Below are 19922 nucleotides of genomic sequence, written 5' to 3'. Positions count from 1 at the left end.
GGAAAATTGGCTGGTTGTAAAGACAAACATTGTGAAAGATGAAAGATACCTTTAAAATTCTATTTTGTTCCATTCAAAATAGTTAATTCAATTCCAGTTAGTCTATTTTGGTCTTGGCATTGCAAGTTCATGCTCCATGCATTAAAGAACAAAATATCTAACATGTTGTATATGCAGATATATTGACATATTAACTATGCTGTTATAATTCTGCTAATCTTAATTTATCTTTGTAGCTACCAGAGCTAGTTCAATAATAGACTCATTCAGTATTTCAGTGTTGGAAGCATGCAGGCTGTACTGTGTGTATTTATCTGTTAAGGCCATATTTTGCTATACCTTTTCACAAAATGGAATCTGTATGCTGTATGAAATCATTGAACTAGTCCTGTAACTTCTCTATCTTTTCTTTTTGGAGAATTTTTCAGTTCTCCTTTACTGTCACATATGTTGCATTATAAAGTGGTTCTGTAAATGGAGAAAAATTCATATATGGTTTAATATTATTGGACTTTAAGGATAGTTGGGCCAAGAAAACAATGCATATTTTATTGGAGGGCCAAGAAATCAATGTCAAAATATACTGTAGTGACTTCCATGGGGTTCAGCCTAAACTATGAATGTTCATAGAAAGATCAAGGTATAAAAGAAGTCTAGGCACCTTTGCTCAGTATAGGACCTTCAGTTCCATTTTGTCACCCTAGGAGCCTATATTGACCATAACTCTGAAAAGGAATGGCAAAACTGCAGAAAATCATTAAAATAACCATGTATTTTTCCTTCCCCTGACAATAATGGAAGATTTCAATTCTGTTTATATTTGGGGCATGCTCACACCCATTTTTCATAATTATCCTGCCAATGCAGCCCATAGGATTGAAACTAGTCCTGATTGGTATCCTAATAGTCCTCACCCTGAAAGTAAATATTTAATTGGCAGGAATAAAGGATCTCTCCTTTTTAAAATATATGTGATGGCTCAGTGGTTAGGATGCAGTATTGCAAGCTAACTCTGCCCACTGCCAGGAGTTTTATCCTGACCAGCTCAAGTTTAACTCAGAATTCCATCCTTCCAAGGTTACTAAAATGAGGACCCAGATTGTTGGGGGGGGCAATATGCTGACTTTGTAAACCACTTAGAGAATGCTGTAAAGCACTGTGAAGCAGTATATAAGTCTAAGTTCTATTGCTCTCTCTGTCTCTGTCTGTTTGTCTGTTTGTCTGTCTGTCTCTCTCTCTCTCTATCTATCTATCTATCTATCTATCTATCTATCTATCTATCTATCTATCTATCCATCCATCCATCCATCCATCCATCCATCCATCCATCCATCCATCCATCCATCTATCTATCTATCTATCTATCTATCTATCTATCTATCTATCTATCTATCTATCTATCCATCTATCTATCTATCTATCTATCTACCTATCTAGATTATATGCCATCCATTTGTTGTCCATTCTTAGCAATCACATAGATAGATTTTCTCTATAATGATCTGTCCCTAACATGGTCCTTTAGTTCTTCTTGAACTGGTTCAGTTCTTCAAAAGTGCATTCATCATCACTGTATCCATTTACTATGCTACTAGTAAACCCATTCTTCTCTTTCCTTCCACTTTTCCCAGCATTACAGCCTTCTCCAGAGAGCTAGGTCTTCAAATAGTTATCCAAAATGGGTAATTTGAGCCCGGTCATTGGTGCCTCAAGTGAAAACTCTGGGTTGATTTGTTCAGTTTGTTTGTTTTCTTGACTATCCACAGGATTCTCAAGGGTCTTCTCCATCAATAATAAAGATGGAGGGGAAAAAAGAAGCATCCCCCTCCCTAATGGCTAATATGGATCAGACCCCAGTGTACTTACACTGTAAAATAAAAACAAAAGGGTGTTCATAAGATGCACATTTAAGTAGCCTATAGTTCAGCCTTGAAGGATCACTGAACTTCATACCTCAGTCTGGAGACTCACTTGTGCTCATTTTTTTTTCTATTTCTGTTCTCTTTCATGCCCCTGAGGAAGCACCAAGAAACTTCAGCCTTTGCTTTTCAATTACCCATTAATAAAGTGCCCTTTATGTCAGATGTACTAAGTAGCAGAAAGCCAATGCACAAAATACATTTTGTTGCATCAATGACATATACCAATTGAAGCTAAGTACAAATATTTTGTCATTCCTTTGGTCTGCATTTGCCAAGGTAAATATATATATTTATCCCCATGTTGCTTCTGTGGTTGAACAACAGGCAAGTATAACTGCATTGCCAAAATTAGGGGGACTATGCTTCAAATTATTGAAATGTTTTAACATGCTGTACATTCTAATACATGGTGTCCCTATAGGCTTATTGTGCTGGGTTAACTCAAGCACTCCATTATGGCTTTAACCAAATGCCAAAGTAGGTCTCTCAGTCAAAAGCATAATTTTTAATTTCAAAAGCACACTGGTCCAATTATTGCCTTGAAAGAGGATTTGAGGAGTGAATGTTAAGTTTGTATTCGCTGGAAGCCTTCTGTGGTGACTGGACACAGGTGTTTGTTTGTTTTCATTGTGAAGACCACTACACAATGAAACAGCTTGGTGTCTGCTTTACTGAGTTACAGATGTGATGCCAAACATTGGATTCTGCTGTAAAACTGCTAAGATCACCACAACACTGAATGAACAGTCTGGTTGTTTTATTGTTACAACTGCAATATTCTTGCTCTTTTTATGCTTGGGTCAGTGTTGTGATACTTTTGTTGCCTCTTATTTTCTCCTGAATTTTTTAGACCAAAAGGCAAACAAGCTAAAAAGTAAATGGAATTCTACTAGAATGGGGGTGGGGGGGAGGATTTGAGCTGCAGTACGAACAGGATTAACATTTTAAAACAGTCATAATACTGTATACTTCTAAGCATTAGGGCTGTGAAAAGCTTTGATTTGGAAGCTTTGATATGAAGGAAATTCGATCAAATAATTCCTTTGAACTGAATGTTTCCATTGAATTGCCAAATCAATTTGACTGCCAGATCAAGTCAGTTGATTCTAATCTGATGTAAAGTGTGTTAGAATTTTGCAAAAGGACATTTAATTTGGCCAAATATTTGGATCAAATTGATATGATGGCTTGAACTCAATCAACTTGAACTTCAGTCAATATGTCTTTGAATTGAAAATTATAGTTGAGTAAGGTTGTGGCTAATTCATACACTCCTACTAGGCATATTTCTTTAGAATGAAGTTCCTCTTCATTCACAACTCTAGGCCTATGACAGTCTATATAAGATTGCAGTTATGTATTGCTGCAATGAAAAAAGGGTATTATATTTTGATAAATTTGGTTTGGTTTTGCAAGCCAGCATGGAGTTGGGAAATTAAGTGCATCTAAATGGAACTCACATAATTGTTAGTGTGGAAGGAATATTTCAAGTTGTTTTTCTGTGAAGTATTGTCGATACAATTGATGTTTATGGACATTGTTTTGCTTTTCATAACTTGGAGAGTCGATTGTTCCATACCACAGACATTGTTTTTTGTAGTGAATCTGCATGAACAAACTTTACTAACATGGAATGTTAGAGAAGCTGATAGACCACTCACCATCTGATTTGATGCACTGATATCTTTTGCTTTAGCAGGATCCCATTATTGGACTGCACAGTTTTTCTTATAAATGACTATTTATTTCCACAATCCTTTTGAAAGTGTGGTTCTTTTAGTCCCCACTAAAAGAGCTATACTCTCAAACAGATCTGGGAATAAAGCTTTTTCTCTTGTGTAAAAGGGTTTTCTGTTGTCTGGGACATTCTAGGGATAGTTGAACCTGACAAAAGCCAGCTTTGCTTAATTGCTCAGTTTTGTGAGGGTTTTCTTTTAGTATAACAATTCATTAAATATGAAACCTCGTATAAATTTAGAAGGAATAAATACAATACGTAAACTCATTTAAAAATTCAGATGAGACATATTTCTCAATCATTCCACAAAGGCAATTCTTAGATTAATAAATAAATCCTAAAAAATAAAAAAAATCTTAAAAGGAAACATATATTGTACATGAATAACAAATCAATATATTCTAGGTATCTGCACTGATGATAAAACTTGGTTTCAGATATGACTTGGTGCTTTTACTTAATCAGGTCAGTGTTTATCTGCTTCATCTCATGGCAAGTGGTCAAAGGATTAAATTTTCAAAAACAATAGGTTTCAGACCTTTTGGAGCTAGACTCTTTTCAGTTTTAGGCTTTTGAAACATGAACAGTGTCTGACATTTGTTGACTTGGGGCAGAATTAAATGACATTTTTATCACAATTATTGCAACTGTCAGGATAATCCTCCCAAATTTCACGCAGAAGAATTGCAAGTTTTAATTATAGGTTTGTTTGGTTTTGTGTGTGGATGACACTGGAATAAAATATAATTATTTAATCTTCCCCTTATCAATGGTCAATGCCAGTGAATTATAGGGTGGAAAGAGGAACTGGCTTCCAACTTCTTTAGAAAACTATACCCAAATCCATAGGATTCCTATAGCCCAAACCTAGTAATCTGCAGGCAGATTTGCTGATCTAGGAGGGAAAATAACTCCTTATTAAGTGTCTTGGAAAAAAGAGGTGGAGGAGTTTTGTTGGATATGTACCAAATCTTATGATATTTTCTTTGAAGATATCTATTTAAGCAAATATTTTGATCTGCATTGGTTCCTCAATCTCACTAAACTAGTTCTTTGCGGCTGTTTTATGGCACCTGGATTTTTTTAGCTGAGACCTTGTAGCCCTATGAGTGGAAAATTAATAGGTTAGGTGGTCGCTGACCTTGGTCTTCTTTTCTTCTTTTATACCCTATGGTATAATTTAAAGAGAGATTAAAGAGTGCTTTTCTGAGAATTGAAACACAGTGCCTAACTTTTGACAATAAATCTGATAAAGAATTCCATGTCTTCTTTATATCATGTTTGACCCTTTGTTTTCAACCTTTATCTATAACATCTTTTTCTGCAGGGCCCCAAACTTTGGAATTGTTCCTTTGTTGCTGCAGAGGGCATCTACTTTATATTGTTAAGCCACAGATTCTGTCCAAGCCATCTTCATCTGGTCAACATTTAGGGTCCTCTCAGGCTACCAGAAGATGGCAAAAAAAACTGTGCAGAGAACTCTTAACATTTTGCTGCCATCTAGTGATAAAATGCACTTTGCAGAATTGGCCTGGTTGTCTTAGAGTTGTCTGAACTGATATGTGTCTTTTATTTGAATGCTCTGCCTCAAACCCAGGGTTAACACATTTCTGTGAAACTAGCACAGTCAGTTAAAAATATTACTAAAAAAATCAGGTCTTTACTTGGTTAGTAGTTAGTATATATATGTTCTTAAGTTAGTATATATATATATATATATATATATATATATATATATATATATATATATATATATATATATATATATGTTAAATGTTTGTTAAGCATTCAGAATACACTTGCTTAGTCCCAGATACGGGACAAATCTTATTTCCTGTTTCAGCCTAGCTCAGGGCCATCCACAGGCAGTAGCCACAGCAGTGGCAGCTCATATTTGTGTAAATTTATATATATATATATATATATATATATATATATATATATATATATATATATATATATATATATATATATATATATATATATATATAACAACTGACCAATTGCCTCATTCTTCAAAATAACATAGAAACAGTATGTGCCCATTGTCTTCTAGCATGGGGTTGACTTTATGGAATGAGCTTGAACAGAGATGAACAGTTCCAGCCTCAGTCCCAGGACACATTAGAATCCTTCCTCTTCATGGACACATCATCCTTTTTACTGAAGTTTTTTTTTAACTGAAACTGAAGCATTCATGACAAAAAAATGAATCAGACAAAAGAAAATCAAAGAAAGAAAAGAGATAAGAACCAGTGTGAGTTGAATGTGACAATCTTGTGGAAGCAACTTAAAATAAATAAATGAAAGCAAGAGCTAGTATATTGAAATTGATTGGTTAGTCACTAATCTGACATTGAAGGATATGCAGTCCATGGAGAAATGTAAGTTAAGCTGGCTAGATACAATATACTCCACCCTGCTATCATTTGCTAGCTTGTGGTAGATAGGAGGTTAATTGCACACTGATTATCTAGACTCATTGCAATTAATGAAGCAATTCTCTTAAATGTATGCACATCAGTCATGAAGGTACTCTTGCACAGTTTTCAATTAACTTTCTAGTCCAGCTGGAAAGAACAAAGGTCCAGTGAAGTGAGATGAGATTTTTTTTAAGAAGAAACAGATTTGGCACCAAGAAATTCATTTCTCTTGAGTCTGTGTAGAATGCATCAGTGGACAGTAATTTGACTGTATAATGTATTTTGTGTATCTGTATCTCTTTATACACTTTTTACAGGTGATTATGTGGTGATGGCAGTCTATTTTGATTTAAGCCGAAGGATGGGCTATTTCACCATTCAAACGTATATCCCCTGCACACTCATTGTAGTCCTCTCCTGGGTTTCTTTCTGGATTAATAAGGATGCTGTACCAGCCAGAACGTCTTTGGGTAGGTCCTTGCTTCTTTATATTTTTATATTTTTAGTAGTCATAAAACCTCTATAACAATGTGTTAGCTTATACAAATTGCCTAGATATGTGGATCCAACCTGACGATCATTTAGAATGTTGCTTTAAAGCTTTTGCCCTGTTAAACTCTAGAGAAGCACAATGTAATGTTCTGATTGGAATTCTCCAAATTGGCCCCAAAGAAGCTCAAAACTTTATTACTTCCAGATGAGCAGAACAGAAACGAGAAAGTTTGTAGCTTTGTTTCTCTCTGTCCTCTTCCTGGACTTGCGTTTTTAAAACATATGCTTTCACTTATAAGAAATGGGATGAAATTATTTTGACTGGGCCAATAAAATTTCTAGGTCAAACACGTGGGGTGGAAAGTTTAACATCCTTAGCTCCCACACCTCCCTACCCCCAATTTATTTAATTTGCTAACTTTTTTATGCATTTAACAAAATTTCCAAATTAGGTTTCCCAATTCCGAAAAGAGTCAGTCTTGTGGGCTGGAAAGAGCCTGGATCCAATATAATATTGTACTTTCTTGTATGGCTTGTATGGAATACTAAACTAATTGGGCTATGCTTACAGCATAGCAATATCTTACTTATAATAAATACTTTTTTTCTATCTGATATACTTTGTATGTCTGTGTGTCCCTTTGAATCAGTTTTTTGACTCCTGGCAACTATCCAAACAACTACTTGCAGTGTTCTTGGCAAGGTTTTTTGGAAATAGTTTGTCCTTGCTTGCTTCCTAAGGCTGAGAAAGTGTGGCTGGCCCAATCTCACCCAGGTAGTTTTGTACTAGAATCCATGGTCTCCCAGTTTCTAACCTGACCCCTTTAACCACTATACCAAACTACCCCCAAATTATTTTCAAGAGCATTGTGTACAACATTAGACAGATTTAACAATAGTTTAAACTGGGAAAACTGTGAGCATCCTAGATTAAGCCAAATCCACAAATGCTACAAAATTCCTGGGAGCCTGGCGCTCAGACAAATCATCCATCAGCAGACACATAAACAACATCTACATACCATTCAAAAGAGACAATCAAAAAGCCCAAAAGGAAACAGACCAAACACTTCCTCTAGAGGATTAACACTAGACCAACAATCAAAAAGTAAACAATACCTCAATCAAGAAAACAAACGAACAGTAAATTATAACCTAATTCAGGAACCACCAAGATACTCCCATTTATCCTGAGAGGGCAAGCCACTAGTATACAAAATGAGAACAAACCCCACTCCATTACAGCAGTGATGATGTTAGTTTGGTAAGAAAATATCTGCAAGAAAACATCCAAGCTAAGAGAACACCAAGAACCCCACAATAGTGTTCCAATCAGATTTCACTGCCTCTATATGCCTTGATTTGCTCATTCAATAAACTATATGATTCACTTTATCTATAGTTATAGTATATTGTCAATGTTTAATACTTGACCAATATAGTAAAACAGAAGATGTGGTATTACAACCTGATCTTCAGTTAAAAGAGAAAATTTATTTCCTTTCTTTCAGAAGTTATTGTGTGGAAATGTTGCCCTATATATTTACATCTTTGTGAACATATTTTGGAGCAGATATAATTGAGATATATACATAGACCAGTGACCACGCATAGTTCTGAAGTGAAACATGGCTGTCTGGAAGTTCAACCAATATCTGCTCAGGGAGAACATTCTCTAAGATGCAAACCATGATTATGATGATTGCTTAGTTTGTTCTGAAGTGCTGAGATCCCCTGCTCATATTTCTCACAGAAATGTATGGATATATTATCATATATGTATGACATTCTCACAACTTTAGGCAGCTGGATTACTGAAACATCAATTAGCATTATGACTATCACAAATCTTAGGTTCTAAGGGCTTCCCACTAAAGAGTGGAATTAAATGGTTCACATGAGCACCACTCATGGGGTAAAAAGCTTCTGTAATAGGATCGTGGTATTCTGTTGGCCAACCATACACTTTTATGTCTGCTGCAGGGACACTGGCTGAGGAATTCTGGGAATTGAAGTCCACAAGTCATAAAAGGGCCAAGTTTGAAGACCCCTGGTCTACTGGTTTTGTTTGACATCAGTATGACTATATTGGTATAGGTGTGAGGGATCTTCCATATGAAGCAGAATCTTGGATCAGTCAGTATATTGGGACTGCATTCTTTTCCACTGCTGCTAAGCCATGGTTTCTATACATTGTAGCTGATCCATATGTCATTAAGAAGGTGCAAGTCAGCTTGATATGAATTGATGTATTCTTTACCTATGTTTTAAGAAGGCTTATCTGAATATCTCTATTTTTGGTAAAATATAGAGTTAAAGGTAAAGGTAAAGGTTCCCCTGCACATGCGTGCTAGTCGTTTCCAACTCTAGGGGCCGGTGTTCATCTCCGTTTCAAAGCCGAAGAGCCAGCACTTGTCCGAGGACGTCTCTGTGGTCATGTGGCCAGCATGACCAGACGCCAAAGGCGCACGGAACGCTGTTACCTTCCCACCGGAGTGGTCCCTATTTTTCTACTTGCATTTTTACGTGCTTTTGAACTGCTAGGTTGGCAGAAGCTGGGACGAGTAACAGGCGCTCACTCTGTTACGCGGCACTCGGGATTCGACCCGCCAAACCGCCAACCATCTGATCTTTGCAAACTTCCTGCATTAGAACAAAAAGTCAAAGGGAGATTCTTCATTCAGCAAAGTGGACCTGGTAATCCAGGGGGTCTTCAAACTTGGCTCTTTTATGGCTTCTGGACTACAATTCCCAGAATTCCTCAGCCATTGTGGCTGGCTGAGGAATTCTGGGAGTTGAAGTCCACAAGCCATAAAAGGGCCAAGTTTGAAGGCCCCTGTGGTAATCTATCCAGACACAACAAGGATTCTAACTATATTTACTTGAATGCAGAAGGAACATCTCCCTGCCAGCTTTTTTAAAAAAAAATAATTTGGGAAGATCATGGATGAAGCTCATGCAGATCATGAGTGAAACAATATGGTAGACAGTTCAAGGAGCTTTACCTTCTCACCCTCCTTGTGTATTTGAACTAATGAAGGAAAGCTTCTGAAAGGGATTAGTAGCTCATGACTTGCTGTCAGAGAAGAATATTCTATCTTTGAAACCTTTCCTTAATCCAGAATGTATCTAAGCCTTACCACAGCTGAACATATATTCCAGAAGTAGAATTTATTTCTGAGATACAAAGAACAGAAAGAGCAGTGCATTAAAAACATGAGGAAAGAAATGTGGCTTTGAAATCAGTTGACTCTACCAAAACTGTACTGTGAAATGTTCTCAAATTCCACCATGTAGTATTCATGTCTTTGAGCTGTTCCATTTGTAAAGTGGATGTCAAATATTAATAGATGTTTAAGACAGAATGAGTTTTAATTTCCACCAAAAGCAGTGATATAATTGAAAATGCATATGTTACCCATATTTGTTCCCAAGTCTGAACTAGTTATTCTTTTTTAGAAAAAATGTGGATGTTTATGCTAAAGAAAAAGTAACTATGATTGCCTTAGGCAATACCCATTTGTGAGTAAGTTTTCCCACTAGCCTAATTGATGAGAGCATCCAATGGTGATATGAGGTCAATAGGTTGTTAGAACAAAGTATGTTTCAAGTATATATTGTGATATTTGTTTACCCATTTCTAGAGTTTAAGAAGATTGGATTAGACTAACATCTTGTATTTTCCTCTTTTGGCAAATCAAAGCCAAAATCCATGTGTGTCTGTTTTCATATGCATAGTGCAATTTTTAAAAACCTTTTCTCCCTTAAACAACTGAGACTAAGGGTGTTTCCTCTTTACTTTCAAATTAACAGTCTGATTCCATATCAACCATTTTCTGTTCAAGATACAGGAAATTACAGAGAATCTGGTTTTCCATTAGAGATGCTGAAACTTTATTAAACTTGAGAATGGACCTTTTTTTTCCTGTGATGAAAACTTTGCATTAGCCCAGTTCCTGGGGTTTATAGAGTTTAACCAATACAATTCACGTACCATTTCACTGGTTTTTAAAACTTAGCCAGAGTTAATTTACCTTGGCAGTTTTTTCAACTTCATCACAGTAACTGCTCAGATTTTTGTTATATTTTTTTAGAAATTCACAAAGAAAGACTTCCAAGGGATGCTTTAAAGTAGCAGCTATTACAGCCTATAAACACTCATTTGAAATAAATGTTCACATTGAGGGAATTCTACAGTTCACACTTTACCCAGACAAGAGCTTTAAGGATTGATAAGTTAAATTCCATCATTTTAAAATGCTCTTAGTAACTTTATGCTATCTAGATACTTCAGGACCATTATTTTTGCCAAAGAACAGAACCAGATAGAAGGATTAAGCCAAGCTATTCATTTCTTGCCAGCTAGATAATAAACAGCATAAAGTAGCAGTTACTTTCAGTTAAAAGCCACCTTCCAGACAGTGCAGGATTAGCTGCTCACAAGATGGAACTGCATGGAATTTGCTCCCCCCCGCTAATTCTTGCTTTTCTAGCTCTGTGTTATTGCATTTGGCTAACTAGAGCTAGAGCTTTGTTGTAGAAATTGGCCAGAAACTAATTATATTCAGTAGGAATCATAGAGGAGGAGATACTAAAGACATCTGCGAGTACCCAAAAACAAATAATGGTTTGTCGAGATTTACTCCATTCTCCCTTTCACAGTTCATGGTATAGGCATATTATAGCAAACATCCTTAGGCATTAACACGATGGATAACACTCACAAAGGAGAATGATAACAAGGGGTCTGAGCACTATAAGTTGCAGATCTGAATAAGCCTAACAAAGCAAGCAACTGTACTGTTTTCTTGTTATCCTTTGGGAGATCAACACTCAGAAAGCTGAAGGAAGAATCCTATCAATAAACATTTATTTAGTTGAATATCTGTTTATTTATTTAACTGAAACATGCTGCTGGTTGGATCCACAGAATTCCAAAGCTAAGCAAATCTGTTAAGTACAATTAATCAATTTTCTTATTTTTCTTTTTTTTATTAAAGAGTTTTACAAAAACAAAATTTTACAATATATCCCCAAATCCCTCCCACCCCAAACCCACCCACTTCTCTCCCCACTTCCCAGAGCTAAATACAGGATTATAGTTACAATAATCATATTCTAAATAAAAATTATGCATAATATACAATTAACCAAATTCATAATGCGCTTTAACTCTCTTTTAACATAACTACAAACAATGTACCAATAACAATATCCCACTAAAATCTACTCATAAGCTAAATGGTACTTTTTGGTCCCATATTTGTTTTGAATATAATTTATCCATCTCCTCCAAACTGAAATATATCTTTCCTGTGAATGATCCTTCAGATAAGCAGAAATCTTAGACATTTCTGCAAGATTCGAAACTTTAAACACCCATTCTTCTACAGTGGGCAAACTATCCTTCTTCCAATATTGTCCCACCAGTAACCGTGCTGCCGTTATCATGTTCAACATCAAGTTAGTTTCTTTAACATCACAATCTACAATAATGCCCAGTAAGAACAATTGCAGGGAGAACTTTCTCTTTCTCTTAAAAATCTTTTGAATGTTCCACCAAATTTTAATCCAAAAAGCTTTTATATTTCTACAAGTCCACCACATGTGAAAATAGGTAGCTTCTAAACTACCACACCTCCAGCATTTAGACTGTACATTAGGATACATATTGGACAGCTTCTTGGGATCCAGATGCCATCTATAAAACTTTTTATTAAAATTTTCTCTTAAATTTTGAGCCTGGGTAAATTTAACATTTCTGACCCAAATTATCTCCCAGGTGTCCAGCGAAATTGGTTCCTGAATATTTTATGCCCACTTTATCATGCAGTCTTTAACCAGTTCCGTTTCCGAATCCAATTCAATTAAAGCATTAAATATCCTCTTTATATGTGCACAATTTGAATCTCTAATTTGCTTTACTAAATTTTGATCTGTAGTTGTGATGCCAACCTTTTGATCTGACTTCCACCTAGCTTTCAATTGGGTATATTGAAACCAAGAGTAACTTATGTTTTCTTGTCTTAACTCCTCTACTGGTTTAAGTTGCCAATCATTCCCTTGCAATCTAAGTAGTTCCTTATAAGAAACCATATCCATACTCACTCCCATAGATACGCCCTCTATCGTGTGTCCAGGAATTCCCCAAATCGGTATTTTATAATTTAACTTAGAATAATACTTTTTTCCAGACACGCAATAAAGCACTTCTAAGAATATGGGATTTAAAAGCCCTGTCTACCTTCTTATCATAAAGCAAGTATGCATGCCATCCATATACCAAATCCCATCCCTCAAGATGAAGTATTCTCTTGTTAGTTAGATTAAGCCAATCACTAACCCAGGTCAAGGCAACCGCATCATAATACAATTTCAAATTCGGCGCCTTGAGTCCCCCTCTTTCCCTGGCATCTTGTAAAATCTTGAATTTAACTCTTGGTTTTTTCCCCGCCCAGATAAATTCGTTAATACCCTTCTGCCATTGATCAAGGTTGGCATCCTTTTTCAATATAGGTATCATCTGAAACAGAAAGAGAAACTTTGGTAGAACATTCATTTTAACAACTGCAATTCTTCCCAGTAATGATAATTGCAATTTTTTCAAACTATTTAAGTCCCTTTGTACCTTCAACCATAGTGTTTCATAATTATTCTTATACAATTTTACATTTGAGGCTGCAATATATACTCCTAGATATTTAACCTTCTTCACTATTTCAAAACCTGTTAATTTAGATAACATATCCCTTTCACTCATAGATAAATTCTTGGATAGTATCTTAGTCTTATTACTATTCACCTTAAACCCAGAAACCTTACCATACTGAGTTATAATTTCCATCAAGTCTATAACTGACTGTAACGTTTGGGATACTGTCACAACCAAGTCATCAGCAAAAGCTCTCAATCTATAATCATTCTGTTTTATTTTAATTCCCTTTATCAAAGAGGACTCTCGAATTTTAATTAGTAAAATCTCTAATGTTAAAACAAACAATAATGATGATAGGGGGCAACCCTGTCTTGTACCTTTTTCAATTTTAAAAGTCTCTGTTAATCCCCCATTAACTATAATTTGTGCAGTTTGTTGTTGATATATAGCTTTAATAGCATGTAGAAAACCTTCTCCAAAATTCATCTCCTCAACAACTCTTAATAAAAATTGCCAATTCAATTGGTCAAAGGCTTTCTCTGCATCCAAAAATATCAATGCTGCAGAGACTTGGTTGTTCTTATCCAAATATTCAAGCAAGTTAACAATTTGTCTTACATTATATTTCATATACCTCCCAGATATAAATCCCGATTGACCACTATGAATCATTTGTTTCAAAACTTGCATTAATCTATTAGCCAATACTTTAGCAAAAATCTTATAATCTGTATTTAAAAGCGATATAGGTCTATAATTTTTAGGTTGAGTAAGATCTTGATCCTCCTTTGGGATCAACGATACAAAAGCTGTCCTCCATGATGGAGGAACTGCGCCTCCAGTCTGAATTTCATTAAACAAAATCTTTAAGGGTTCAATCATTTCAGGCAACAACTTTTTATAATAAATTGCTGTTAATCCATCTGTTCCCGGAGCTTTGCCCAATTTCAACTGTTTAATAGCTAAAGAAATGTAATTGGGCAATTCATCTCAAGTTGTTGTTCTTGTGAAAGTCTTGGAAAATGAGCTCCCTGTAAATACTTGTCTACATCTAAAGCTTGTATATTCTCTTTAGAATATAATTTCGAGTAAAAATCTAGAAAACTCCTGTTAATCAAATTTTGTTGGTAGACTTCTTTTCCTTTATATTCTATTTTGTCTAAAGTACGTGATTTCTGTTTCTTCCTTAATTGATAAGCCAACCATCTACCAGGCTTGTTGGCGTTACAAAAAGTATTGTGTTTGGCATAACACAAATTAGTTGCTACTTGATCAGCCAATAGCATATTAAATTGTTCTTTCAATAAATGTATTGAGATCTTTAAATTATTATCCAATGGATTCAAAATAAACTTTTTCTCCTTAGTTTTAATCTCTTCCTCAATATCTAAACCTTTTTGCACTTGCTTATGCCTATAAGCATTATTCATATAAATCAAAACCCCTCTCATATAGGCTTTACTAGCATCCCAAACCATTTCCATCGAGGTACCTTTATGCATATTCATGACAAAAAATTCTTTCATATGTTCTCTACATTTCTGCAAGAACAAGTCATTTGTAAATAAATTCTCATTCAGCCTCCAGGATCTCCTACTAGTGTCTTCAGCAAAGAACTCCAACCAAACAGGATTATTTTTCTGAACTTCTGAACTTGAAGTCATTTTATCTTTGGCAATTGGTTTATTTTTTAAAAATCATATGAAAATTCATACAGCTTTTTTACATGCTTATACAAATATGTCCCTTTCATGTGCAGATTCCTCTACATTGGTTTGTGTGTAGATTTTGGCATATCCGCATTTATTATCTGGATCAAATGTATGTGTACATTGAGAGTCAGTGTTGTGTAGTAGATAATGTGTTGGAATAGTAGTGATGAGACCAACTCTTAGTCCCCATCAGTCAAACCAACCTGTCACAGAAGCCTACCAGGTGACCTTGAGCCAGCCACTGTGAACCTTCAAAGAGAGAAAGAGAAAGAGAAAAAGAAAGAGAAATGAATTGTTTTCTATTTCCATCTCTGCTGCATGTCCTGCTTTGTCAAGCATCGGAATTCTCTACTTATGCAACAATACATTTTCTGTACTTTTCTGCCTGTTTCTGTTTCCTCACTAGGTATTACAACTGTCCTGACAATGACCACTCTCAGTACTATTGCTCGCAAATCTCTTCCCAAAGTCTCTTATGTGACAGCAATGGATCTCTTTGTGTCAGTCTGCTTCATTTTTGTTTTTTCCGCACTGGTGGAGTATGGGACTCTTCATTATTTTGTTAGTAACAGAAAGCCAAGCAAGGATAAAGACAAAAAGAAGAAAAATCCTGTATGTATTTTGTTGCAATATAAACAAGGTTACAAACCCTGATTTTAACCATGTTTTTCAGAAATGAACACTTTCTTGTTTTGCTTTTTTTTCTCTTAGCTATATCGAAACAGAAAGTGGTGTATAAAATTTGCTTTATGACGAGGCTTGAGTAGGAATGTAAATAGCAGATCTTCTTAATATCTGATGTACAACAAAGATAGAACATAGATGGAGATCCAGAAGAAATGGGAATGGGGGAATCCTTTATGTAGCACATTGAAGTGGTATATATAGAAATTGGAAATGGTGAGACAAGTCAAAAGCATAAGAGTGCACTCATTTTCCTACTGACCCCAACTTCAATGCTGCTCAATTTTTGTGTAATAAGCAGATCAATCATGCCAGAATTGCACTCTGCAACTTTTCTTAGGATCACTCTGAAAGACTTTCTTGCTTATTCTCTTTATGGCTGTCTCAAAATCTTCAATTTATATCAACAGATTAAAAAACAAACAAACAAGGGAGATACTTTGCATGGGCTGCCCATTATAATATTGTATATTGTTTCTTTTCATATATGTTAGTGGAAACTTAGTGCCTTTAGACATTGTCCTTCAAGTCCTGTGTTCCTAAGCATAGAACTTTCTATGGAAAGAGGTAAGATTTATAGATCTAGACATCTGGAGGGTTCAGCATTTCTTCTCCAGTATAGATCTTGTTAACCCTGAAAGTCTAAGGATTACCTTACTAAGGTTGGGGAAAAGACTGTAGAATGCATTAATTATGAATTTTAATTTTTAAAAAAATGGTATGTCTTTTCTTGTCTATTTTTTCCTGTTTATCACTCTTCCTTCTGTTTTAATGGTCTATGTTATCTCCCTACTTTTCTTTTTATTTTCAGCTGTTTATCATTTGTGTGTTTTATTAATACAATGTACTTGTCCTCTTGTTAAAAATTACACATTTGTATAGTGAGTTTATATGTGCTTATTTGCTTCAAGAGTTCATTCCATGTTAAAACAATTACATAAGATCGCCAGCAAATATTGAGTCCATTGTGCCACTATTGGATCAAAAATATTTGTGGACCTATTCTTCAAATGCCAGGCAGAACAAGTTTAATTACTATAGACTTTTACAAGCTTTTGTAATGAAGATGGCAGTCTATAGCCAATGGTGTCTAAATCATCATAGAAGAACTCAAACTCTGTATGAGGTCAGAAAGAACTCTAACTTGAGAAGCAAATGACTGAAGTCAGATTTTTACTCCTATGAAACCTTCTATGCTATCACTTCTCTGACAGTAGAGTTCTGGCACAGGAGATGTAAATGTGTGTGGACTAACAATGGAAGGTTTTAGATTAGTTGAGTCTCCAAACCCTCCAGTTCTCAGGAATATCCCTGGTCATTAAACAAACAAACAAACCAGGCTAAACCTAATCTAAAGCATTGCTCTCCATTACAAACAATGGAAAGAAAACTGTTACTATTTACTAGTATTATTTTAATGGCATTATTTTAATGCTGTTTCATTGCAGAAAGAGACTGCTCTTTCATGGTTTTGTTTGTGTCTGTGTTTAATTTTTTAAAGAAGAACAGCTTCAATGCCATTGCTCAAAATACAATATAAATGTTTTTATATAAATAGAATTTTCTGTTTTCTTCAACTCATATAGTGAACTGACATGTAGAAAGACAGCAGGTTGAAAAACAAAAGCAAAAGGATGGGTGGGGAATCAAGAACAGTCCTCAGAAATCTGATCAAGTGTATTTTCTATTACTAAATGCTTGCAGACAAATCATAGCTTTCTTAGCTTTAGAAATAGCTTAAATTAGAATTCCAAAATGTGTAATTTTGATTCTTTTCTATATAAGTTCTTGCTTAGTAGTCTATTTTAAATCCTTTTTCTGTTTGTTTTCTTTTAACTTGCTATAGTTTCAAATAGAATCTTTAATTTAAACTACTTTTTGTCTCCTTTCCCCCTCTTCTTCTTTTCTTTAATTTAAAAATTTTGATTTTTTTTTTCTGTCTACAAAACCAAAGCTTCTTCGGATGTTTTCATTCAAGGTATAATATTTTTGGAATAGAAATCCACTGCATGTGACTGCTGAACTGAACAATTAGAGCTTCACTAGAGGTTTATAAAATAATTTGTGCATTCTACTTGAAACGGCCTTATGGTGAAGTAGAATGGATCGTATTTAGAAATGAACATCAAGATGATTCAGCAGCCCAGACACTAATTCACTGCTGTTTTGAACTTATGCTAAGTTCAAAGGATTTGAATATTTGGATCGCATGCATGAAGAGATCCTCGTAGAATATCCAAAACATCTATATTATTCTTTCACTCTTCTTAAGTTATCCATGGGATCCAATCCAATGTAGTAACCACAGCAGGAATACACCATAAATTCTTTTAGAATTCATTCCTAAGCCTTAGTGATATCTTCTGAAGATTTGCTAGCTGGAAATCTTTCAAAGATGTAAACTGTTGGATGCCATTGGATGATCTTATAATTATTCTTACATAGGCCAGCAGAGTTTTGAAGGCTATAACATGCTTATATATACTGCTGTCACTAGCTCTTAAAATCCAGAGTGGAAAATACAGGGTAGCTGTATGTCATTGTTAAATATGACATAGAATTCTGAAATAAATACTTTTTAAATATCCAAGTAACAGATTAAATGAAATGATGGAATGATCCTAATACATTGGAAATATATTTCTGTCTACAGTTTTTATTTCAATAACTTGTTCTTTAAAAAAAATCTTTCATGTACTAGCTGCTGGTTTCAAGCAGTTTGTTCCTCAAAGGTTCAAAAATCTTTATCAGTAAAATGTGATTGAAATGATTGAACATATACAGCTGCCATATTTTGACATGATGAAGCTTTTAGCTAGTGAACAGTTGTTAGTTGAAAACTGCATGTTATAGGAATGCTCAATTTCAAAGATCATTAAAAGCATCACCTAACCTATGTACAAATAATTAATCTGGTAATATTCCACTTCTCCATAACCAATTTTAGCTTATTTCACTATGTAGAAACTTAAAGTATTAACTTTCAAATTTATGAGAAACAAATACAATCACTTTCCTCTATTGAACAGTAATTTTATAGCTAATAAGGGAAACAAATGATGGTGTTCCTTTGGCTACATTCCTGTTTGGAATTAAGTCCTGCTGCGTGGATGCTGTTCAGTAACATTTGGATTTAAGGTATAAGGGTTGGATTGTGCCTTTCCATCAGTTCAGAATGATGGGTTCATCATTGTAGTAGCAAACCAGATCTTTAGCAAGTTGGTCATGTGCCTGTTCTGTAGAGCTACTAGTTGCTTCACACCAATTAGCTGAGCTTTTTATAGCAAAGGGACAACCATTCATTATTGTCCTTTTTCCTTCTTGCCCGTCATTTATCTTAGGCACCAACAATTGATATCCGTCCAAGGTCAGCGACAATTCAAATGAACAATGCGACACACCTCCAAGAACGGGATGAAGAGTATGGTTATGAGTGTCTTGATGGCAAGGACTGTGCAAGTTTTTTCTGCTGCTTTGAGGATTGCCGAACAGGAGCTTGGCGGCATGGAAGGATACATATTCGCATTGCCAAAATGGACTCCTATGCCCGCATATTTTTCCCCACAGCCTTCTGTTTGTTTAATCTGGTCTACTGGGTATCTTACCTTTACCTTTAAACAAGCAGAAAGGAAGTTGATTACATGAGCCTTATTGTTGGGATTTCATTAGAAGATTGGTTTCCTGTTTGAATTCACTTCAGTGCCATGACCTATTGGCTTTGGTGCATATGAGGGGACTTAAAATAAACACATGGACTATCCTGCAGGCAGGAGCCATCCCATTCTCTTCTGCCCCAGGGAATGCACTGCACATTTATCATTATCCATGCATAGCATTCCTTGACCTAAGGAGGGAATGGCTCAGCCCTGGTCTGTTGAGCATCAGAGTTTCATGAACTTTTAAACTTTATAACATGCTTTGCAGTGATCTGAATCCTTTAGTGCCATAACTTAATAAATACCAACCATCAGATCATTTGTTGAAGGCTACTGTAACACTGTTGTGACCTGGATGATATCATTCTACATTTTTAAGTGCTATGATCCAACAAAGAGCCAGGATCATATTGAAGGCCACATGAATCTGTGAGGAACCAAGAGGAGAGGAACCACACCAATTCTCAAGGTCTGGGTGTCACCATTTCAGTTATATATGACAGCGGGTACAATCTGGGGTAAATGCTGTCTGGTGCATTAGCATTGGCTATAAATGTGTGATATCTTTTGTCCTCTGTAGGCTTTTCTTTTTGGAAGAGTCGTCTTTCCCTTCAGATCAATGAAACTAGACATATGAACT

General features: G+C 35.4%; 1 protein-coding gene across 2 annotated transcripts in view; it reads left to right on the top strand.

The window, feature by feature from the left end:
* Positions 1 to 19243, top strand: part of GABRG2 (gamma-aminobutyric acid type A receptor subunit gamma2) — a gene marked incomplete at both ends in the record, with an annotated part of 56006 nt that extends 36763 nt beyond the window's left edge. The window contains 4 exons of one of the 2 annotated variants that reach the window (XM_083352060.1): positions 6401 to 6553; positions 15349 to 15554; positions 17581 to 17604; positions 18968 to 19243. In XM_083352060.1, coding sequence (XP_083208186.1) covers positions 6401 to 6553; positions 15349 to 15554; positions 17581 to 17604; positions 18968 to 19243 — 659 coding nt within the window. The remainder of the gene's footprint in view (positions 1 to 6400; positions 6554 to 15348; positions 15555 to 17580; positions 17605 to 18967) is intronic. The other variant, XM_083352061.1, reaches the window with a different exon arrangement.
* Between the last annotated feature and the right edge of the window lie 679 nt (positions 19244 to 19922).

Source organism: Vipera ursinii, assembly GCF_947247035.1.
Source record: "Vipera ursinii genome assembly, chromosome: 2".
Lineage (NCBI taxonomy): Eukaryota > Metazoa > Chordata > Lepidosauria > Squamata > Viperidae > Vipera > Vipera ursinii.
Note: the sequence above shows the minus strand (reverse complement) of the source record. Positions and strands in the feature narration are given on the sequence as shown.